Here is a 21,067-nt window from a genome sequence, read left to right as displayed (position 1 = left end):
ATAGCTGCTATCTCAGATTTTTGTCAACGTGGAAGCCAGATAGAGTCATCTTGCTCCCACAGCGGTGTGAATACTTCAGCATAACATATTAAAATGAGAATGACTTATTTAATTTAGATAAATAATTAATTTATCTTTTACCTTAAATATAACATTGACTTACAAGAAAACTCACATCAATTAATTAAAAATAATAGTTTGAGAAACTGTTCCATTATTGGGTCCAATAAAACCGCACGGATAGCCGATTGGTATATGTTACGACGCCTCCCAATAAGTGTAATATGGGTTCGATCCCCGGAAGGGCAAGCATTTGCGTGATCCAAAAATGTTTGGTCTAAGACCAGATGTCTTCAGCCATGACTAAATATATTAAAAGCCTCTTTTTATTAAATAATATTTGACCTCTTCAGTCAACATTTCATAAACTTTGAAAAAGTATTTTTTCCAAAGAAAACGTTTTCAAATTACGAATATTATTACCATATATAAAAGCTTTCCTATTCTAATGCAATGTAGTCTAGTCCAATAAATTTGAAAAATTTATATATTCGTATAACATTAAAAAACAAATTAAACCGATAAAGACAAAGGTTATTTTTCTTCTTTCTCTTAAAGAAGCCAGACGTTCCAAATGTTTTCAAGATTTACCTTTTCTGAAATTCGGAAAAAATATCTTTAACGCGAAAAGTAATATCGAAGCCGTATTCGTTTGTTTTCGAGAAATATGTAAAATGTTTAAGGCTTCTGTGAAATTCAATTACGCATTAAGATATTAAATAGACCACAGGTGCTGATGAGGAAATTTCATTACTTCTTTACATTTAAAAGTAGATTGAAAATGGTATAAAATGTAACATCGTATGATACTCAGATCTGAAGAAACTTATTCGAAATCGTTAAAACCAATCAGTATCTTTAATTAAAGAGCTTTGCTTTTGTCGAAGCAGTCGACATTTTCCCGACCTCGCTAGTATTTATAGCATCTAGTATTTCAATTCAAACTAGAGTAGCAAAAGGGATGTATTGAAATAGAGAAATAATGGAACAGTTCCCCAAAAAACAATTGACAACATCTAGTATATATTAACCTTCCTCTTGTTCTTAATCTGACAGCTATTCAAACTGCGATTGAATTTGAATTTAAAACCGTGCTTGATATCATCGTCATAATCTTTAGATTCGTCAACGTGCCTGTAATCAGCGTTATCGCTGTGTCGTTCTTCGATCCTACCATCCTTAAAGCAATCGTAGTAAGGTTTACAATCAATACTGTTAGTACTTCTCGCGATATAAGTTTCTATGCCGTCTCTATTACGTATATCAGAAAGGATATCTTTGCCTAGTTGTCAATCTCTGCAGACATCGGTTGCTAGAGTGAATCTGGTAGCAGATTCGCTGATGGAATCGTCCCTAATTTTTGGTCTGCGATTCCCGTTCATTTGGTCGATGAAGGAAGTGTTGGTATTTCTGATGTAGTCTCGATGGATGTTGTGGTTTGAGGGTGACAGGTGGGTGAGACGGTAGCTGACGTAGGAATCGTTTCGACGGACGACGGTCCTGGTTGTCCCGGCTCGGGAACTCCCGATTGGCGCGAATGATGTTCCATTTTGGTCTGCCGCTGGTGCCGTGTGGCAGCAGCAGAAACATTTGAAATACGATCTGTGGAACTCTCGGCGGAATTTACCTGAAACAATGGACAAATTGGATTTTATTGACAAGATTTTTTGGCGGGCAGGTGCAGGTGCGGGAGGTGTATTTTAAGGCGTTCCAGTGATAAATTGTGATTGAATCAATCTTGTGTAGTGAGTAAGAAAATTGTGCACAATAATGTTAAATCCATTGGGTTCACAAATACATACATCAAATTTGATTACAATTTGTCATGTTATACACCTTAAAAAAATACGACATGCATTTTCAGATAAAGTAACGTGGCAAAAAATAATCCAGACAATCCTGTACAGGTTTGTCGCTCAAATGCGGTCAATTCAATCAAATTAGTCACATTTCTTTGATCTGTCATTTCCATAAATTCAAGGGTTTTCTATCAACGGTTATTACTGTCAAAATGTCACCTGAGTATAGAGGCAATTAGATAGGCACAAAACAAACTAAACACTTATATTGTAAGACAAACAAACATTTTATCATAAAATGTTTTAATGGTGCTCCAAATTGTTTAATGCCTCGTATTCGTCCATGACATGTTAGGTTTACGATGCAAACTTTTTGGTGGAAAACCTCATAATTATCATTACGAAAACCACTGAAAACGTCAAGGTTTAGTATCATATATAAAAGTTATATCTATATATAGTGTTTATCTAGCTTCCACAAGTAATATTATTTTAAAAAGTGGTGATGGTGGCTGAGACCTCAAATAAGAGAGATTAAAATGCGATGCGTAAAATTTTCAAAAAGAAAAGTTAAAAATAAATTGGACTAAGTAAAGAGTAAAGGGCAAAAGATAAGCAAAGCAGAGAACTAAACAGGTTACATAAAAGAAGATTTGTTAATAATGTTTGAAAAAGTTTTAGCTCATGATTTAGATTCGAAGACCTTTTTGTTTAATTCAAGTTACGAGTAGATACAGACTGAACTTAGAGCTGAAAAAATATCGTAGACTGACAAAGTTTTTGAAGAGGAGGCACTGCACAGGGTTAACGAAGTGGGAGAATTACTAATTCATATAAAGAAAAGCGAAGGAACATGATAGGTCATCATATAGGTACCAGAAGAGAAGGAGAATTAGAAGTAAGTAGATGAGGGGATGGAGTTTTTTTTGTTTTTAATAAACAACTCCCGCACTAAGTAATTAAATCCTTGTGTCGTGCGGGGTTTCACATACACAAAGACACCCAGACTCAGAACAAGCATTCGTGGATCTCACAAATGCTTGTGCTACGCGGGGATCGAACCCGTGACACCTCGCGTATGGTGAGCGTGATGTCTATATAGTTACATGAGGGCAGTACCAGGAGAGTAGGAAGTTGTAAGGGTAACATCAGGGGAGAAGGAATTGGTAGTCCTCAATAAAATGGTACCAGGAGAACAGAAGTAAGTAATACATGAAAGTAGCACCAGGAGAACAGTGAGGAACACATTATTTTATTGATCTTTTAGCCTTTCGTATCTCATAGCGCTTGATGAAATATTCGGTTCGTGAATTAGTGAAATACGTTACATTTCACCAAGCGGCTTTGATGTTCTGTTACAAATACCTAGATGCTAAATTTTCCTATCGTCATTCCCTAACATTCCTTTCCACATGCTTTCACAGACCATTTTTTTTTTAATTTTTACTACTTAACTTTCATACCCATATTTGATTCAGTCGAATTTCCAATCTAATTTGAGTCACCGCTGCAGAAAACCTTTTACTGTCATGCTGTTAGTGAAACAAAATCCTGTTTGCCAGTTCATTAATCTTTTGTTTTATTGTAATACATTTGTGATGTTTTCTCGCGTGAAATTGTGTACATTTTAATTAAGCCACGTGGCGCGTTATGCTAACTATTGTGCAGAACAATAATGTACTACAATTGTCAAATAACGCCACCTAGTCTTAAATAACCTACATTTTATCAACTTGGCTGATTATTGAACTGGTATGAGCTCGTGGCTAAGCTATAACCGCATAAGTGATTCGATCACAGGTTAAGCTATGCAAGACGCGGTTGGTCCGTAGATGGGTGACCATCTTTGTCATAACGAGTTCCTCCGTGTTTCGGAAGGCACGTTAAATTGTGGGTCCCGGCTGTTATTCCTACATCTTTGACAGTCGTTACAGGTAGTCAGAAGCTTGAAAAAGTCTGACAGCTAGTCTCACGAAGGGGTTACCCAGGTAACTGGGTTAAGGAGGTCAGATAGGCAGTCGCTCCTTGTAAAACACTGGTACTTAGCTGAAACCGGTTGGACTGGTAGCCGACCCCAACATAGTTGGGAAAAGGCTATGCCAATGAAAATGAGCTGTAGTTTTTGAACTGTAAAATAATACTGACAGTTAAATGATTTTCTTTTGATTTTAACTGTATCAATTTAAATTAAAGTATTTATTTTTTATGGTTAATAAGATTCGTATGTTTTTATAATGCTTTTATTAGCTTCACCTGTAGGAATGTTTGTTTGTTTGTAACAGACTCATTTGGACTTGATTTTAAACCTCTTCGAACAGTCAGATTTCATTCAAACTTTATAGACTTACTAGCTGACCCAGCAAACGTTGTTTTGCCAATTTTTTTTTGTAGTTGTATGTATTTTAATGCCACATTATAAAAAAAAACAAACAATTTCGTCAAAAAAAACAAAATATTTTTTTTAGTGTAATCAACCCTTATCACTTAGGGGTATGAAAAATAGATGTTGTTCTATTCTCAGACCTACCCAATATGTATACAAAATTTCATAAAAATTGGTCGAACCGTTTCGGAGGAGTACGGTAACTAACATCGTGACACGGGAAATTTATATATTAAAAGATTGAGGACCGATAACTACACAATAATTTGATATAAAAAATTAAAATAAATAGTATACAGGGTGTCCAGTAAATAGCACGACTTACTGTAGGGGGTGATAGCTAGGGTAACTACCTATCAATAACATTTCGATTATAATTGTGATGTAAGCTATCTTATGTTTCAAGTTTTACAGTAAGATCTTACTTGAACACAGTGTGAAAATTTGATTAAAATCGGTGTAGTAGTTTAGGAGTCCATCGTGGACAAACAACGTGACGAATAATATTTATACATTTTTAATTTTATAGTGGGTGTTGTTTATAACTTGCTAGAAAGCCAACCGACGTCAGTGCAGAATGTAGGCAATTTAAACTTCAGCTGTGCAGTCGCTGCAATTATTCATAAACTTTTATATCTTACCTTGGCATACAAAAATTAATATAAAAAGAGCTATGTTGTGACGAGATTTTACTTTCGAGTTAGTTTATAGAAACTTATTTGTCTGGCTGTTAGTGAAGTAGTTACTGTCATTACGATACTGAAAATAGGCGAATTGAAAATGAGGAAGGTTATATTATTAATTTTGATCTGTACTCGGATATAATACATCGGTAATTTGTATGTATTTAGAAATTAGTAAGTAATTATTAGATGTCTAGTACCCAGAATAGAAGCTTTGTGTTTTTTGGGACTAGATGGCGTTGTATAAAAGTTGTGCATTATTATTTTATTTAAAACTTTTCTTATAGGTTAACCAATCTTCTGTTGGAGCTGAGTTGTCTTCTTTTTTGTAGACTTTTTAAAAGCTGTATTGTGCAAGGATTCCAGTCTTATATTTTATATGATCTGATGATTCACCTAAACGTCAGATATTATTATTAAGAGTATTTTTAGCTTTAGCCCTTTTATAAAAAGGTCATGACTGTGAATTCACGTTGTAGGGAGTTATCTCAAGAACCGCTGAATCGTTTTGGAAAATTTATTTTATTTTATGAAATCTGCAATTTCGATCTCATTTGACCATCCGAGGAACCGCAAGGGTTTTAGGCTACAACCACGTCTTAAAGTGAGATATTGCTGTGGTGAGTGAGTGATGCCGGTATAAATGGTGGGGTGCGCTGTCTTGCTTCCACGACAACAGTTTTATCTAAGTGGAATTTGTTGTGCCATTTCTGTGAATTTTCTTTCCATCACTTTAGAAGATGTGAAGGGTGTGCGATTGGGAATCATATTAATAAAATTTTGAGGTTGGAAAAGTGCTTCAAAGTAGCTAAATTTAAATGATTTTTACTAGAGAGGAGGTGGTTGTAGACCTCTTAAATCCTATACAAATAAGCCTGAAAGATAATACCTACCAGCTCATAATGACTGAAGATTTTAAAATACTCAAATTCATTACAACTTTTAGAATTTAAGTGCTTTTGCAGGTAAGAATATTTCAAGTATAATGTCTATTATTTATAATATTCTATACAACGATTAGGTACTAGGTACAATACGACTACGTGGCGTTTGAAACACAAAATCTTGGGCTAACGACCAAACAACAAAATCTACATGGATCACACCATAGGATAGACATCAACTCGAAGGGAAAATCACGTCACACCATAGCTCGTGCTGAAGGTTTCAGGGGCGAAGGGAAACTGTACTGACCTGAAAACCCTGGGAAGCCTGAAAACAAAATCATAAGTGACGTATTTTTACAGGAAAAAGCATGAATATTGAAGATAAATGAATTATGGAATTCAATGGACGATGAAAACAAATTGAATGACGAATTTAAATCTGTAAATGGCCTGCATTTTCTTTTCAGTAAATATTTTACGTTTCAAAGTTCAAACTATAGTCCGAAAGGCTTTTATGACTGTTCATTAATTGAATACAAAAGTGGCGGAATTATTATTTTAAGTGAATAGCTTTAAAAATACGTTATTGTGTGTGTATTTGCGAAATTCGAAGGAAAGTTGTGGAAAATATTTGGATGTTAAAGTAAAACTTATGTTGAGGAAGTGAGATGGCGCAAGCCGCAGTCTTTCATCCCGTCTTGCTTCTACCATGGCATATTCATTTGTAAATAGTCGTAGCCAATATGGGAAAACCAATCTACTTAATTACAAGATTCAAGATAATTTATGAGATTGAATGCTGATGATGCAAGAAATTTAGTAAGGATTAAGGGCAGATATGTAGCCTGCGTAACCACAGTGGGAGTATCTCATTAAGATAGCAAATAATAGGAATGTTTACAGTAAGAATTAATCGAATAGTCTGGAGTATGTAATGATTTATTATGATTTGTGGGCAACAAAACAACAATTTATAAAAATATTCTTTTTTTGCGTTCATTTAATCATGGGTTTTTAAATACCAATCAGAAGAACAAAACGTCCGCGTCATGCCTCAAAAAATCATACTTCAAAGCTGGACATAGGTCTCCCTTGCACACCATCAAGATTTCTCTTTAAAAAAATCTCAAAAACAAACGCAACTGTTACCCATGGTATGACGTCATTTAATACGCCATGACAGTCTTTCCCTTTTTAGAGGTAAATTTTATATTCATTCCTAAAAACGAAAAACACTTATGTTACTGGGCCATTTAAAAAAAAACTAGTTAATATATAAGTCATAGTTTTAATCGTTCATCTAATGTTTTTCAGCTAGCATGTTATGTCAGTATTTGTGCCTTAATATCCGCATCACGATAAATAAGTAAGGAGAATTCCGGTAAAATTTAACGATTCAGCATAAAATAGGTAGCCCCTATATGAATACATAATTCAATTCTAATCTACGATAAATAATTTGAGTTGGAATAGATAACACCCCAGAGGGTAGCTAGTAATAATAAATGGGCAATAAAAATAAATATATACACATATAAAAAATACCTATCTACTTTTTTGTATTTCCAAGCTGTGTTCATGTACTTATTTCGCTAGGTTCAGCTGAAACAAACTTTATTCTATGTGCCCTCCACAACAATTAAATACAAAGAACCAATGAATTGCGTGTCAGACTTGCAAAATTGAAGGTCTTGACCAAAGTAAAAAAAAAATCGCCAAAGATCCCTCTGTCGCTCTTTTAATTTATGATCGTTATCATTGTTTAACCTTATGTTTTATTAATTCATCGTATTACGAAAACAGAAACACATCTGTAAACATTTTCAACGGTCTATATAGCTTCACTTCAGTTTGACTGTTCATGATACAACCTGGTGAAAGACGGACAAACATCACTCTCAGTTACAGGGTTCCCTAAAATCAACAAAGTTTATTTGGCCCTAAATCTAGTTGATTGAATGGAAATCCCATAAATTTTCGTCGCTACAACATTAATACGTAGTGAACAAACTTTGGCCACATTCTCTATAAACCAGTATGTCTCCATTTATCTGTCACTATGACCATTCCCTGATTTATATTTGCCTGGTACCTGGTATATGGTACATGAGCTTTTATGGTATTTAAAGGTCAATTTACAAGGATAGCTTTGGAAATTTCGTTGAAATAAAGTTTCTTGGAGGCATAAGAGGCAAAAATTCGGATTCCATAACCTATTTCCCAAATATCGTTGTGTTTAGGTGCTGCCTTCCCTCTTTGTTGCAAAATCGCATGGCATTAAGTTTTTATATCAATTAGCTTGTTGATTGTAATGCCTATCCAATATTTTTTGGAAATCTATCTGACAGACTAAACAGATTTGTATTATTAGATTTAGTAAAAACCCTATTGAAAGAGAATGCGTCGCGACGGATGTTTGGAAAATCGGAAAAGCGGAATAATTTTACCGTAAAGTTTTTCCATTGGTGCTTAAATAACCAGTCTAGTGCGAATCGGATTCGTGATACTAAGAGTTCCGTGCAAATAGGCTGGATAAAAATCGGTTGGATGACAAATAAATTTGATGGCAGGTTTTCGGTGTGCTTGGTTTATTAATCTCTTAAAGGACAGGTATATCCATGCTATAAGAGGTAGAGTTATATCAATTACTAGCTGTTGCCCGCGACTTCGTCCGCGTGGTTAGAAGATATAAGTTATGATTTATACCTGCCCTGTTTTTTTCCATATTTTCCATCGTATCTTCGCTCCTATTAGTTGCAGCGTGATGGTATATAGCCTAAAACCTTCCTCAATGAAGGGTCTCTTCAATTTTTCGAAGCGAACCAGTAGTTCCTGAGATTAGTGCGTTCAAACAAACAAACAAAATCTTCAGCTTTATATATTAGTATAGATTGTAGGTATAGTTTTTGCTACATTTATTTTAGTGTTTAATCTGATAGAAGTCACAGATACAAAAATCGTTTCGTCGAAAGTAGAGCTGGCTTTTAGTGATTATAATAAAAAAGTAATTTAGGGTTGACGGAGCATTTTGCGGTGCTTTTTTAATCTGCAGTACATTTCACATTCCATTGCATCCAAAAAGTTTATTATATAAACTATCACGTAACTAAACCAATTTAGAGTGAAGAAAAATGACCAAGATACAGACCGGGGTATTTCCCATGAGCGAAGTGATACGGGCAAAGATGCTTAGTTATATTGTCAAAGTTGAGACTTGGTTGCAGTGTGTTGGAGTTTATCACATTAAGGTATACTGGTAATACTAGATGGTGAGTGACAAATTGTTCACACGAACGAAAATTATGACATCTCGCCAACTGCATGAGGGATCGCTCGTGTGGATTCGAATAATAAGTTATAGTCACTTTACATGTCGAAAAATGTTGAGATTACTAAGGAAAGCAAAAATTAACTTGATTGACTAGACGTAAAAGCGACCAAAGCGAGTCAGACAAAAAAATGTTAACGTCTTTTATACAATTAAAAAACGAGATAGAAGATACGTGATAGCTTATACAAAGAGAAAGAAAAAATACTTACAAAAGTATTTGTAAAAATATCATCATCTGTAAAAATTCCAATTGTTTAGCTATCACAACTCATGATATACAGCCTGGTGACAGACAGACAATAATGCCTCAGTGACAAAGTTAAATTTTTGCCCCTTTTTTACGGAACTCAAAAAAACTAGCAGCGGGTCTCGAAAAATATATTTTCCTAAACGCAAAACATACAAAAGCCGCAGAACTGGTTGTATAGCTCGGCCGCGTATAAACTATCAATTATTTTATCCTATCGCCATGTGTTGCCGCGTCGAAAGCTTTGTTGTATATTTGCATGCCGTTTTCGGGATAATATTTAAAGAGAAATAGTAGCGCCTATTTCTCTGCCAACTTAATTGTCCTGTTCACGTACATTTCATACGTCAAAGATTTCATTACGAAATTTTGACCATTCTAACTTATGCATGTACTTAGATTTTTTTTTTGCACTTTAATAAATCTTTTGTATGCAATGTAATAATTTCTTATTTTCGTTTTAGACAACAAATTATATGTGTACAAGTAACCGTAAAACTTTATAGACCATATTTTATGTAATACCTATTGTTACAATCTTCTTCAAAATAAATAAATATTCTATATTATTCTAGAAAGATACAAAAATAATCAAATCATTGATAATTATTTTGATCTCTCTTTTTTAGCCTTCGAAAATGGTTGATTTTATTCACTTCATGGGTTCAGTACACTCGATATTCAGTTCAACCAAAAACGTAAAGGTTTAGAATTATTGCAGCTCATAAAGAAGTGTCGATTTTTCTTATCTGGCAACATTAATATAAGGGTTAATCAAAAAAAATGGCGGTGTTGATAAACATTGATTTATTTTTACTTTTATGTCATGTTAAACATATATCGATAATATAAGTTTTATCGTCATCAATAGAAAAAACCTCCATTGGTGATGATACAAATATAAAGAGGAAAGTTTTTGAGTTTGTGTTGTTCTCTGTGCAATCTAACAATCTCCTGAACCGATTTTGAAAATATAAATCCGTCCAAGCTAGTGAGTACAGCTCGCTAGTGGGGAAGTTAAGAAAGTCACATTTATCAATAGAATAATCCTGACATTTCCTTATTATGTTTAAATACTTTTTCGAGTTTGTGAAAACGACTAAAAAGTGAAGGTGTGTGCGTATTACAACTTTGACTTGTGTGAGAGTTGTCACTTTTTTCAAAACTACGTCACACAAATTTCACAGGCTTTTAATAGACAAAAAGCTTTATTTAAAGAGTTAAAGAGAGAGTGACCATTGCTACCATTTAGTGTAATTGTAACAGAAAATTTGAACTCTCTATTGGTTTATTAGGTACAGCCTGGTGTCAGACGGACAGACAGATTAATAGTGTCCGTTTTTACCCCTTGGTTACGCAATCCACAAAACACACTTTCAGACTCGCAGTAAATTAATTATTTGGATCTAATTACTCCGCCATATTGCTATACGATGCTTCGTCATGCGCCTTATAATATTAATTCGCTTCACAGAAAGCTGTTGCAGATTGTTTATTACTTATGTGTAAACCAGGAACCCGTGTATATGTATAATTATTAGGAGAACATAAAAATCAAGCGTCGTCATGGTTATGTCTACAAACAATGTGTAGAAAAAGTCCAGGAAAAAAATAATGTTTGAAGGGGAAAAAACAACTTTTCCCGAAAAAAAAAATGTTATATATATCCCGTTAAAATTACGGTCAGCTGATGTTTGCCTTGGAAAGGAAGACGACCAGGCCAAGGAGGAAATATCCTATCTGACTTCCTCAACCCAGTTACCAGGGCAACACGATTGCCCGTAGACTGGTTATCAGAATTTATAACTTCTGACTCTGAAGATATGTAAATAACACGGAGGAACTCGTAAGGAATGGTCACCTATCCGGGGTCTACCGTATCAAGTGTAGCTTAACTGTGATCGATCATCATGTGGAGTTGTAGTTTAGCCACGAGTTCCTCACAAGAAAGTATATATAAATTTTAAAAAGACAAATTGCATTCATCCATACCTACACAGAATTGCAACCAAAGACCCGTCTAATACAAATACGTATTTATTTTACTTGAAAAACTAATTTCGCTTCTCAAAGTCCGATGAAAACTTATCGAAACGGTACAAGAATCTGGAACTCAGTTTCTGTATAGAAACCGGGCTATAGACCAGTCACGGCGATATTTCCAAGAAGTTTACAAAGAAGAACTTTAAACCTTTACGTGTACTTACATGCTCTCAAAAGAATTTTATCATTTCTATGTTGCTTGGATTTTATTCATATAAATTCTTCTTTTATTTGGAAGAATGAACAAAAGTGTAGACTTTATGCAGTTTCTGAAGAACTTCTTTTGTGAAAGCTATTGTCAATTCTCAAAGGGAAATTGGGATTAGGATACAGAGAATATTTTTATTAATTCACCGAAGCTTCTAGAAAATGTTCTAGTTTACATCGAAGTGACAAATGTACTATCATTGAACACTTATAGCAAGTAATATTCTTTGGAAACCAGCCAAGAATAAAGGAGAATTCATAGAAAATGAGACACCAGGTGTATTTGCGACAGCAGGTGCATAACTGTACATAAGGAGCAAAGTTTCTGCTCTTAAAATAATTGAAGGCATAAAACAAAAGATGCACTGTGTGACAAGAACGTGGTCTACCAGTTTTGGTGAAATTGCATATGTGAGCTAAGTGGCGATAAGGTTGAAATTAGCAGTTAGCAGCAAGGGAAAATCAACCATTTTGTTCTATTTGCGTCAATGATGCCAACTTTATTGTAAACAAATGTGTCCCTTATTACAAGATTGGAAAATAAATAAAAAATGTAATTAGTAGTTTTATGGATGTCGATACCTATATCTCGTGGTGGATTAGCGGATACAAGCATGGATTCGCATGAACCAGGTGCTAGTTTGATATCAACCACAAGATAAACGATGAAGGAAATCAGCGAAACATCAAATATTGAAAGGTGTAACCACCAATGAACAATGAACAGCTATATCAACGGGTAGTAAATTCCTTCCAACAACTACAATGGAAAATAAGTCTATAAAATTTTGGGGAAGAAATAAAATTTTAGCTAGAAGCCAAACTAAACAACGAATATTCTATAAAATATAAGAAAATTCTGGATCAAATTCATCATAATAACAGTTATGAAAATAAAGTGGAAAATGAACTTAAATTGGATAAGACATTTAATAGGGCAGGGTCTCATTTCTTGAATGTTTTCATCTTACAAATGCTTTCGCAAAACAATTCTGGAACTTGAAAGGCACCGATAACACGATACCTTTCTCCCTATTCGGAAACATGACATAGGAGATGTTTAAAATAATTCAATTTGTCGTCAATATCGCGTGTCAACTGTAAATTTATACGCCGTGAAGAATCTATTATCATATTTAGGGAGTGTTCTCGAAAAAAAGCTTTGTATAGTGACGGTAATGCTCCAGCCATGCTTCTGTATTTCAATTGTTTTGGATTTTTGGTGCAAGCGGTTGTAGGAAGAAACCTAGGCTAACCTAAAATAAGTCTTATAGGTATGAAGATAAAGGCTACATTAGAGTGCGGTGAGATGGGAAGGTGGTGTGTCGACTCAAAGACGCGGATGACGTAGCGGGTCGGTTTAGGTTCAGTCACCAAGTATAACAGTGAGGATGCCCAAAAATACAATAAAAGCGCTTGTTAAGCGTTTCAATGAGTAGATCTATCTAGTACTACGAGTACTCAACTAAATTGTGCAGCTATCAACATGAATCCAGGTTGGGTAGGTTCATAGGTGTATCAACGACTTAATTGATATTCTTTTCATTGAGCGCTTAACATACTTGTGGTACTTGTAATAATAGTTATTCAATCAAATTTGCATTAAGACAGTTTCAATCAAATCATTTGAAGTATGGGGCAACTTAATTTACCTTTAACAATAAAATATATTGTTTACATTCAATTAAGTTGTCATCTTTTCTGTTGTATATAGTATCGGTAAGCTGAACAATACAAATAGTTTTTGGCTAGGCTTCAATTGCACAAGTTGATCAATCACAGGTTAAGATACGCTTGACAAGTTCTGCCCGAAGATGCGTAAACATCTTTGTCGTAACGAGGTCCCCTGTGTGGCACTTTAAATTGTGGTTCCCGTTAGATATTCATACATCTTTGACAGGCTTTAGTCAGAAGCTAAGAAGTCAGACAACCGGTCTTACTAAGGGATATCGTGTTGCCCCAGTAACTCGGTTGAGGAGGTCAAATAGGCAGTCGCTTCTTGTAAGATACTGGTACTTAGCTGCATCCTAATAGACTGGGAGCCGACCACAACATAGTTGGGAAAATAATGATAATGGCTACGTAAAAAAATTACCTATTTTTTGTTACGTACACTGGCAAAAATACCTACTTAACGCGAGCGCGGTGATAAATGCCTCTAGATATGTATAGGTAGATAGATCTATAAATCTATATCTTAGGAGAATAGATTAAAGTCACGAGAGAGATTCATCATCATCATCATCCACAGCCCCCATCCTCCCACTGCTGGGCCTCCCCTTTCTCGTGCCAATTTCTACGGTCCTGTGCTAGCCTCTTCCAGACTCGACCCGAGACCTTTATTATGTCATCGACCCATCTTACATCGAGAGAGATTACGTCATAATAATCAGGCGGCGTTTCCACTGGGCTATTAGTAATTCGATTCCTTTGTGTAAACAATAAATCTTATCTAAAACGGAACAAAGACGGAAATCTCCTTTCATCCCATTTTACCCTAATTAAAATTGCCTACAAATTTTACGTACGGTTATTCGTACGCAAGGCAACAAAAATAATCATTACTGATGATTCGAAACTTGGAACAACTACTGCTAAAGTAAATCTGGGGTAACCATTTCTTCGAGCAACTCTATGTTATGTAATATTCACAAACAGATGGCAATTGAAACAATAAAAAAAACGCAAAAAAAATATAAAGGAGCTTCTAAGTTTAGTTGAGTGTCGAAACGACTTTAAAATTTACTCACAGAACTGACGTCACGCATCACTAGCGTCACGCGCCTTTTGCGGGACAACAGAAAACGCTTATCGGTTATTATTAAATTGAATAAAAAATTACATCCTTCCTATTGTACATCACAGGTAAAATTCTGAGCATTTCCATGTAACTTAAAGTACGTGCTTATACTCGAGATTAGTGTAATTATACCCGTAGAATTTTGGTTATACTTTGCATTCATTTTTTTAAGGTCGTATCCAGAAGATAAACAAGAAACTCTGTCTTTCTGTAAGTCTGTCCATTTTTCACTACGATGAACCTCATGAACCGTGACAGTTGGAAATTTTATAGAAAAAAATAATAATACGTATTTCTATTGGCACTATAAGAGCAGAGCAAATACTAAAAATAAAGATGAAGGTTAAAAAAAGGTTGTTACAGTGATTAAATTATGGGCTTATAAAATTTTTGGTTCCCTTAAAATTGATTGTTTTTCAGTAGCATACTTATATGAAACCCTCAGAATCTCAAGTCCGAGTGGCACAAGACCGAAATCTTCAAATGTCTCCTCTCGCTTTTGGTTGTGTTGCCGCTGTTGTTGTAAAATATCGTCGAGTTACGTTGCCTCGCGTAAAACTAGCCATTATTGTTAATAATATTTTGGTAATCGTTTATTTATGTAAATTTTATATTTAACGGAACTCCCAACTCAATGTTTGGGCAGATTTACGGGGCACATGTTAAAATATAGTTACGAATGTAATTGAATGAGGAAAACATTGAATTTAAACTAAAATTTCGGATAATGAATTTGTTGGCTGTAAGAAGATTATAATCATTTCTAGATAAAGTAAATTATTATTTAAAGATGACATCTACAATTTTTTTATTTGGGTTAACAATTTTTGGAGGTAGATGAAACACTGACGGATGAAAAAGATAAATAAGTAAAAAAAAATCTTCTGAAAAAAAAACTAAGATTTTCGTCCTAACATTAAAAAAAAGAACTACTACGAAGAAAAATAACGCAGCCATTTAAACAATGATAGAAGATGAACACATAAAATCAAATTTAATTAACCCGATCAATCCCGAATTCCATAACAATTATTTTCCAAGTCAAACTTTTGATATAGGCATAAAAAATATAATACATAATACAGATAGAGAAATAGAAGAAGTACATACCGCTCATGAAGTTGTAGATGAGAGGGTTAACAGCGGAGTTGGCGTAGCACATGACGTGACTGATCAGCGCTATGCAGGTCATCACGTCGCTCTGCTGCACGTCGTAGGCGACCCTGAATGAGAAGGTGGCATTGAGGATACACTAATACTTGAAATTGATATAGGGTTTTTGAAGTGGTTAAGAGTTGGAGAGTTGGGTGAGTTCTGTTGTATTTTTATGTTCTAAAAATGATATTTATTTTTTTAAATCGACTTCAAATTGGTGGAGGTTCAAAATTCTTTGGTATTCTGTTATTTTTTAGAGCAGTCATTTGGTTCCATAAAAACTTTGCAAGATATTTAAATTATTTGTTTTAACTTTCATTTCACGATAACTCTAAAACTACTTCACTAATTCTAGAAAATACTTCCTATTCTCGCACTACTTTGTGACAAGCTAGTATAATATATAAAATTTAGGTATTGGAGGGAAGAAAACTATAAAAATAAATGGGAATATTATATTCCATACAAATAAAATTCTAGTACGGATTTCCATTTATTTTAATGCTGTTTCCAAGTATATGAGGTCACTTAACAACGAGGCAATAAAAATCAACTGTTCAGTGGTTTATTTTATAGCTAGTGTTAATATAAAGACTTTTACTGCATTGAATACTATACTGCAGTCGATCAGTATCGGTTATAGAAATATAAGTAATGTTTTAATAGCTTCCTACCAGGCTTTCAAGTTAAATTCGAGGTCATGGATAGCCGAGTAGTTGAGGTCATCATACCAAACCTACAGTGAGCAACGTGTCGCGATATCGATTCTTGTCTTGGATATGCGTTTGGTCCTCTAATGCTTGTCCTGCGTCTGAGTGTGTTTCTGCATGTGACTTGAATTTTTGTGCATCCCCCGGTTGTACAAGGTTTAAAGTCTGTAGTATGGGAGTCGTCTTTTGTTTTTAAATAAAAACAAAAATCAAAGTTGTTGAAAGATGCCGCTCTACCCTGTTTAATATGCTATCATGCTTTCACCAATGCACAGTGGTGTCTTTTTGGTCGGGTCACCCGATTCCCTCTGATATGTAGTTTAGGATGATTGGTTGATCCTTGCATCATACTCGTGTACGGGTGATGGTCGTGTTGGGTATTTTCAGTTGTAGCTTATAATCTCGGTATATTTTGTACTCTCTCAAATTCTTATTTATTTGGAACGTTTCCTTGATATTTTATTTTTTTTATCTATTTTTTTTAATCGATGGAAAAATGGCGTGTATCGTAGCGTTTTTCAACACAGCTAGTGCACTTAAGGAAGCGGTGAACAATGGGCAATATAGGTCGCTATGATATAAGTATGATTGTTGTCCAATATTGGCTTTGACGTTTGAAAACTGCTACTTAGTAACCTAATTTAAATAAATATATTTTGAATTTAAATGAATACTACTTTAAAGCTTCTTTGTGTTTAGACGATCAATATTTCGACGAAAACGGCTCTATGAAAAACATTGGGCTCTGTACATATATTAGATTGTTATTAACATAACAAAACCTTTAGGGTAAAACCGTACCTTTTTTATGTATGAATCATGTGAAAATTCTGACAGAACTATTATTTTAGTAAAGTAAGTTATAATGAAATTTAAGAAAAAGTGTTAGTTAAATACGCGAACCAGAGGAAATAAATTTGTCCACCCATTAAATTGATGACCTTAGCAACTGTTTCTTAACGTCAAATTGTATTTATTGTTTTTGCGGCTACCAAAATACGTCGTCTGTGAAAATTAAAACTATCTTTATCTCATGTTAATAAGTTACCAACTGGTTACAGACGAAAAACGGTATAAGGTTCCGACGAAAAGACGAAAATGGCATTCCTATAAAAAAAAATGGTCTATTCTAATTTACTACAGTTTCTTCAAACGTATGTCAAAGACATTTCGACAAGTGACGTGATAATAAACTTGAAAGCCTGGCTTCTAATTGAGTCCAATGATCACTATATTTTCCTACATACCCAGTCTGTTAGACACGCTAAAGATTTGTTTTATTTTTATTCATTTATTAAACTGTTTACATTATACTTATTTACTTTGTATAAACCCCACAAAATTCTCGTCACATTGGCATGTTCAATCGTTTAAACCATTACTCGGGTCGCCGAGCCTAAAGTAAAAATATATTAGGAAAAATATATTCACCATATAAAAGGAATTTACCGTTTGGATAACTTCAAGGGAGGAATTTCTAATGCTACTAATATTATAAACGTGAAAGTTTTTATATATTGATGTTTGTTTCTCTTTTACGCAAGAACCAATGAACGGATTTTGATGAATTTGCTAAATATTATAGTTTATAACCAGGCTTGTATTAATAGTCAATTTATACAAGCCTTTCGTGAATAAATAGGAGCCTGCAAGTAATTAAGCTTAATCCTCATAATTTTCTATCGACATATTATTATGTATAAAGTTATCTTCAAGTTCCATATCATATTTAACACTGGTAAACTGTTTAGGGCCGAAAACTTTACAGACCCTTGAGCTTTGTGGTTTGGCTCAGTGGGCAAGTCAAGAATGTAAAACGGTTTACATCAAACAATGTATAATTTACTAGGTTCTGCCAGCGGCTCCGCCCGTTACAAACCGAAAATGATCCGACAGGTACATAAAATCGCAATAAAACCTATACTATGTCATAATCCGGGTTATGAACTATATTTGCACCAAATATCTTCCAAATCCATTCAATAGTTTTCGAGTGAAAGACTAACAAACATCCATCGATCCAAACAAACATTCATTTAAATATATTAGGTGTTTTATTGTTAAAAGTTCATAAATTTTTGGTCTTCTAATAATAAATCGTTTCCCCTTAAAAATATGTCTTCGTTCATTTATTCATCACTATCATTATCAATTTCATTATGCTCTTTTTCACATTCTGAAAATCGTAACAATAAAATCTTTATTCATTTTAGGGTTCCCTATCCAATGAGCAAAACTGGACCCTATTACCTACTAAGACTCCGCTTTCTGTCCGTGACAGTTGAAAATTCTACAGACTATATACATATGTATTTTAATAGCTACTCCTGTTATAACGACAAAGCGTAAACACAGATAAACATTAAGTTGTAAGATGTCGGAGGCCTTCATCTAAGAATCATGTTTTTTTCTCAGTCTCATATTTCGTATGGGTTGCATCAACAAATATGCATAATATTCTTTTGACCAAAAAAAAACTGCTGAAAGAAAAATGATGGTATTTTGATGTTCTTTTTTACAAATGACAGCAATGTTACGTCAAATTAAAAAAAAATCAACACTATAGGTTCATCCAGTCCGAAGTTCGAAAATTCAAAACAGTTTATTGTATTTTTAAATAATTTTACTTATTACTCAGTCGTCTTACTAATTGATAACGTTCCCTTTCTTAAAGTTGGTTGAAAGTTAACAAAACTATACTAGTATTCATATGGATGTGACATTAACAATATTTTTTATTAGTTAATGATACAGAACCATTCGTGCAAGCCCTTTTTGTACTTGGCCGGGTTTTATAAGAACTCCATATCTCAAAGTCACCTTAATTCAATAAATAATAAGCAAAAATCTTCTCGTAAGAATCCAACCGGAAAAAGGTCAATAAACTAAAACAATAATCAGAGCCAGACAATGAAGAAAAAAAAAACAAAGTTCATTTTTCTTCTTGAAAAAAAGTTTTCACTGAAGCGAAGGTGACAACACGATTATTGAAGGCGGGATTCCGGAAAATTTATTAAAACCTCTTTGGAGGTTCCTGATCTTTTAATAAAAGGTGTGTCGGGAAGATGAGAATTGATATTTAAATATTCTTTGACGTTATTCCGGTTTATTAACTCCAGATCAGAAGCTTGGGGTCGGGATTTGAAATACGGGGTTGATTTGAACTGAAATATGCTTATTAGGAGCACGGTAGGTATTAAAGAATTGTTCTTTATGTAAGTGTGAGAGTGTTTTAATTGAGTCATGTACAATTTTTTTTTGTGATATGAAGCTGAAGAGTTTATTTGTTTGAACGCATTAATCTCAGGTAATGCATTCAAACAAATATTTAAAAGCGTGGGAATTTAGATTTTTTAAATCTATTTTTCATGCTATTTCCATTCTCTCATAAACGTATCCAGATCATCAGAAACTTTTCCTCTGACTGCCTCTAATATAAGACTTATATGAACCGTACCTGAGGACTGAAAGCAGATGAACAGGGAAGTAGCAAACGGCGAACATGACGACCACAGCCACCAGCATCTTGGCAGCCTTTCTCCTCGACCTAAGCTGGCCTTCCGTTGACGCGTTCGTGTGTATTGATGGGGTTGTGCGCCGGTTTGCAGCTAACCCTAGGAAGAAAAAAAAATAGGTATTGAATGACAAAGGATTGTGTGCAGAATGACTCCTAGCCGACGTTTGAAGAAGGGGACATTGTGCGCAAAGGACATTTTGCTACTTGGAGTCATTTTGAGAAGTGGTAATTTTGCGAATAAGCCCTACCTACTTTATTGGCAGGTATTTTTCGTTTGAATGGAATTCTTAAAAATGGATTGGTAGTTCCAGAAATTTGCCCGTACAACGGCAAATACTCACTAATTATTTTACCTTTAATTTATTAGCATAGATGTTTTGGTCGGCTTCCAGTCTTACCAGGCAGGTAAGAATAACTGTTGCAACTGCCTGTTTGACCCCCTGAGCCCAGGTACCCGCTAACACGATACCCCTTAGTATGACTGCTTATCAGACTTACTGTATTCCTACTCACAATGCGATTGATGATTTATAAATAATAATAGAGCCAAAATTTAATCAAGTCAATAAAGAAAAGCGAAAAAAATAGTCTTAAACAATAAATCTTAGTTGAATAAACAAATTCTCGAAAACAAAAACTCTAATCTATTTAAATTTGCAAGTTCAATAGTTTGAGAGATAAACGGTTGTCATACAATTTTTTGAATTACTTAAATAACATAAATATTGAAGCGGTAAAAAAACACAGAATTACATTAAAATAGTCACAAGTGTTTTGTAAACCGCAGTTTGCCAACCCCTGATCTAAGCAATGAGTCCAAGATACTCTTACTTACAATTCTTACAGTTGTTGTGTCCTTGTGGTGTTGAGCACAGCGTGTGCGACTCCGTGTGGCCGGGGATGTTGTCAGACCTCCACAGAACCCTCACAATCTGACAGTACGCGATCATCATGAGGAGGAGGGGGAACCTGGAATTATAGCGAAGTTTACAAACCATTTACTTGTAATTAAATAATGCAACGGTTTACTCACGCGTATTTATCGGGAGTGCCCGACATGTTTTGGACCTCACCAGAATCCTTAATCATGAGCTAACGCGCCACGGCACTCCCGATAAATACGCGTGTGTAAACCGTTGCATCATTTAATAATATAGTTGCTATAAAAAAAACATTTACTTGTATTGGCTTGACTACATTACTGTCTGATACTAAATTACTACTAGTGCTAGTTAAAATTCTCTA

The 21,067-nt window shown here is 34.4% G+C and overlaps 1 protein-coding gene across 1 annotated transcript in view; it reads right to left on the bottom strand.

Annotated features, from left to right (window-relative positions):
- Nucleotides 1–597: 597 nt before the first annotated feature.
- LOC113494084 (orexin receptor type 1-like) overlaps nt 598–21,067 on the bottom strand; it is a 93,543-nt gene continuing 73,073 nt past the window's right edge. The window contains exons 5-8 of the mRNA XM_026872230.1: nt 20,658–20,791; nt 19,763–19,919; nt 15,551–15,663; nt 598–1,687 (exon numbers count right to left, since the gene is read on the bottom strand). Of these exons, the coding sequence (XP_026728031.1) occupies nt 1,350–1,687; nt 15,551–15,663; nt 19,763–19,919; nt 20,658–20,791 (742 nt within the window). The 3' untranslated portion in view covers nt 598–1,349. The remainder of the gene's footprint in view (nt 1,688–15,550; nt 15,664–19,762; nt 19,920–20,657; nt 20,792–21,067) is intronic.

The sequence above is a fragment of the Trichoplusia ni genome, chromosome 5 (genome assembly GCF_003590095.1).
Source record: "Trichoplusia ni isolate ovarian cell line Hi5 chromosome 5, tn1, whole genome shotgun sequence".
In the NCBI taxonomy this organism is placed as follows: domain Eukaryota; kingdom Metazoa; phylum Arthropoda; class Insecta; order Lepidoptera; family Noctuidae; genus Trichoplusia; species Trichoplusia ni.
This window is presented reverse-complemented; position numbering and strand designations above follow the sequence as displayed.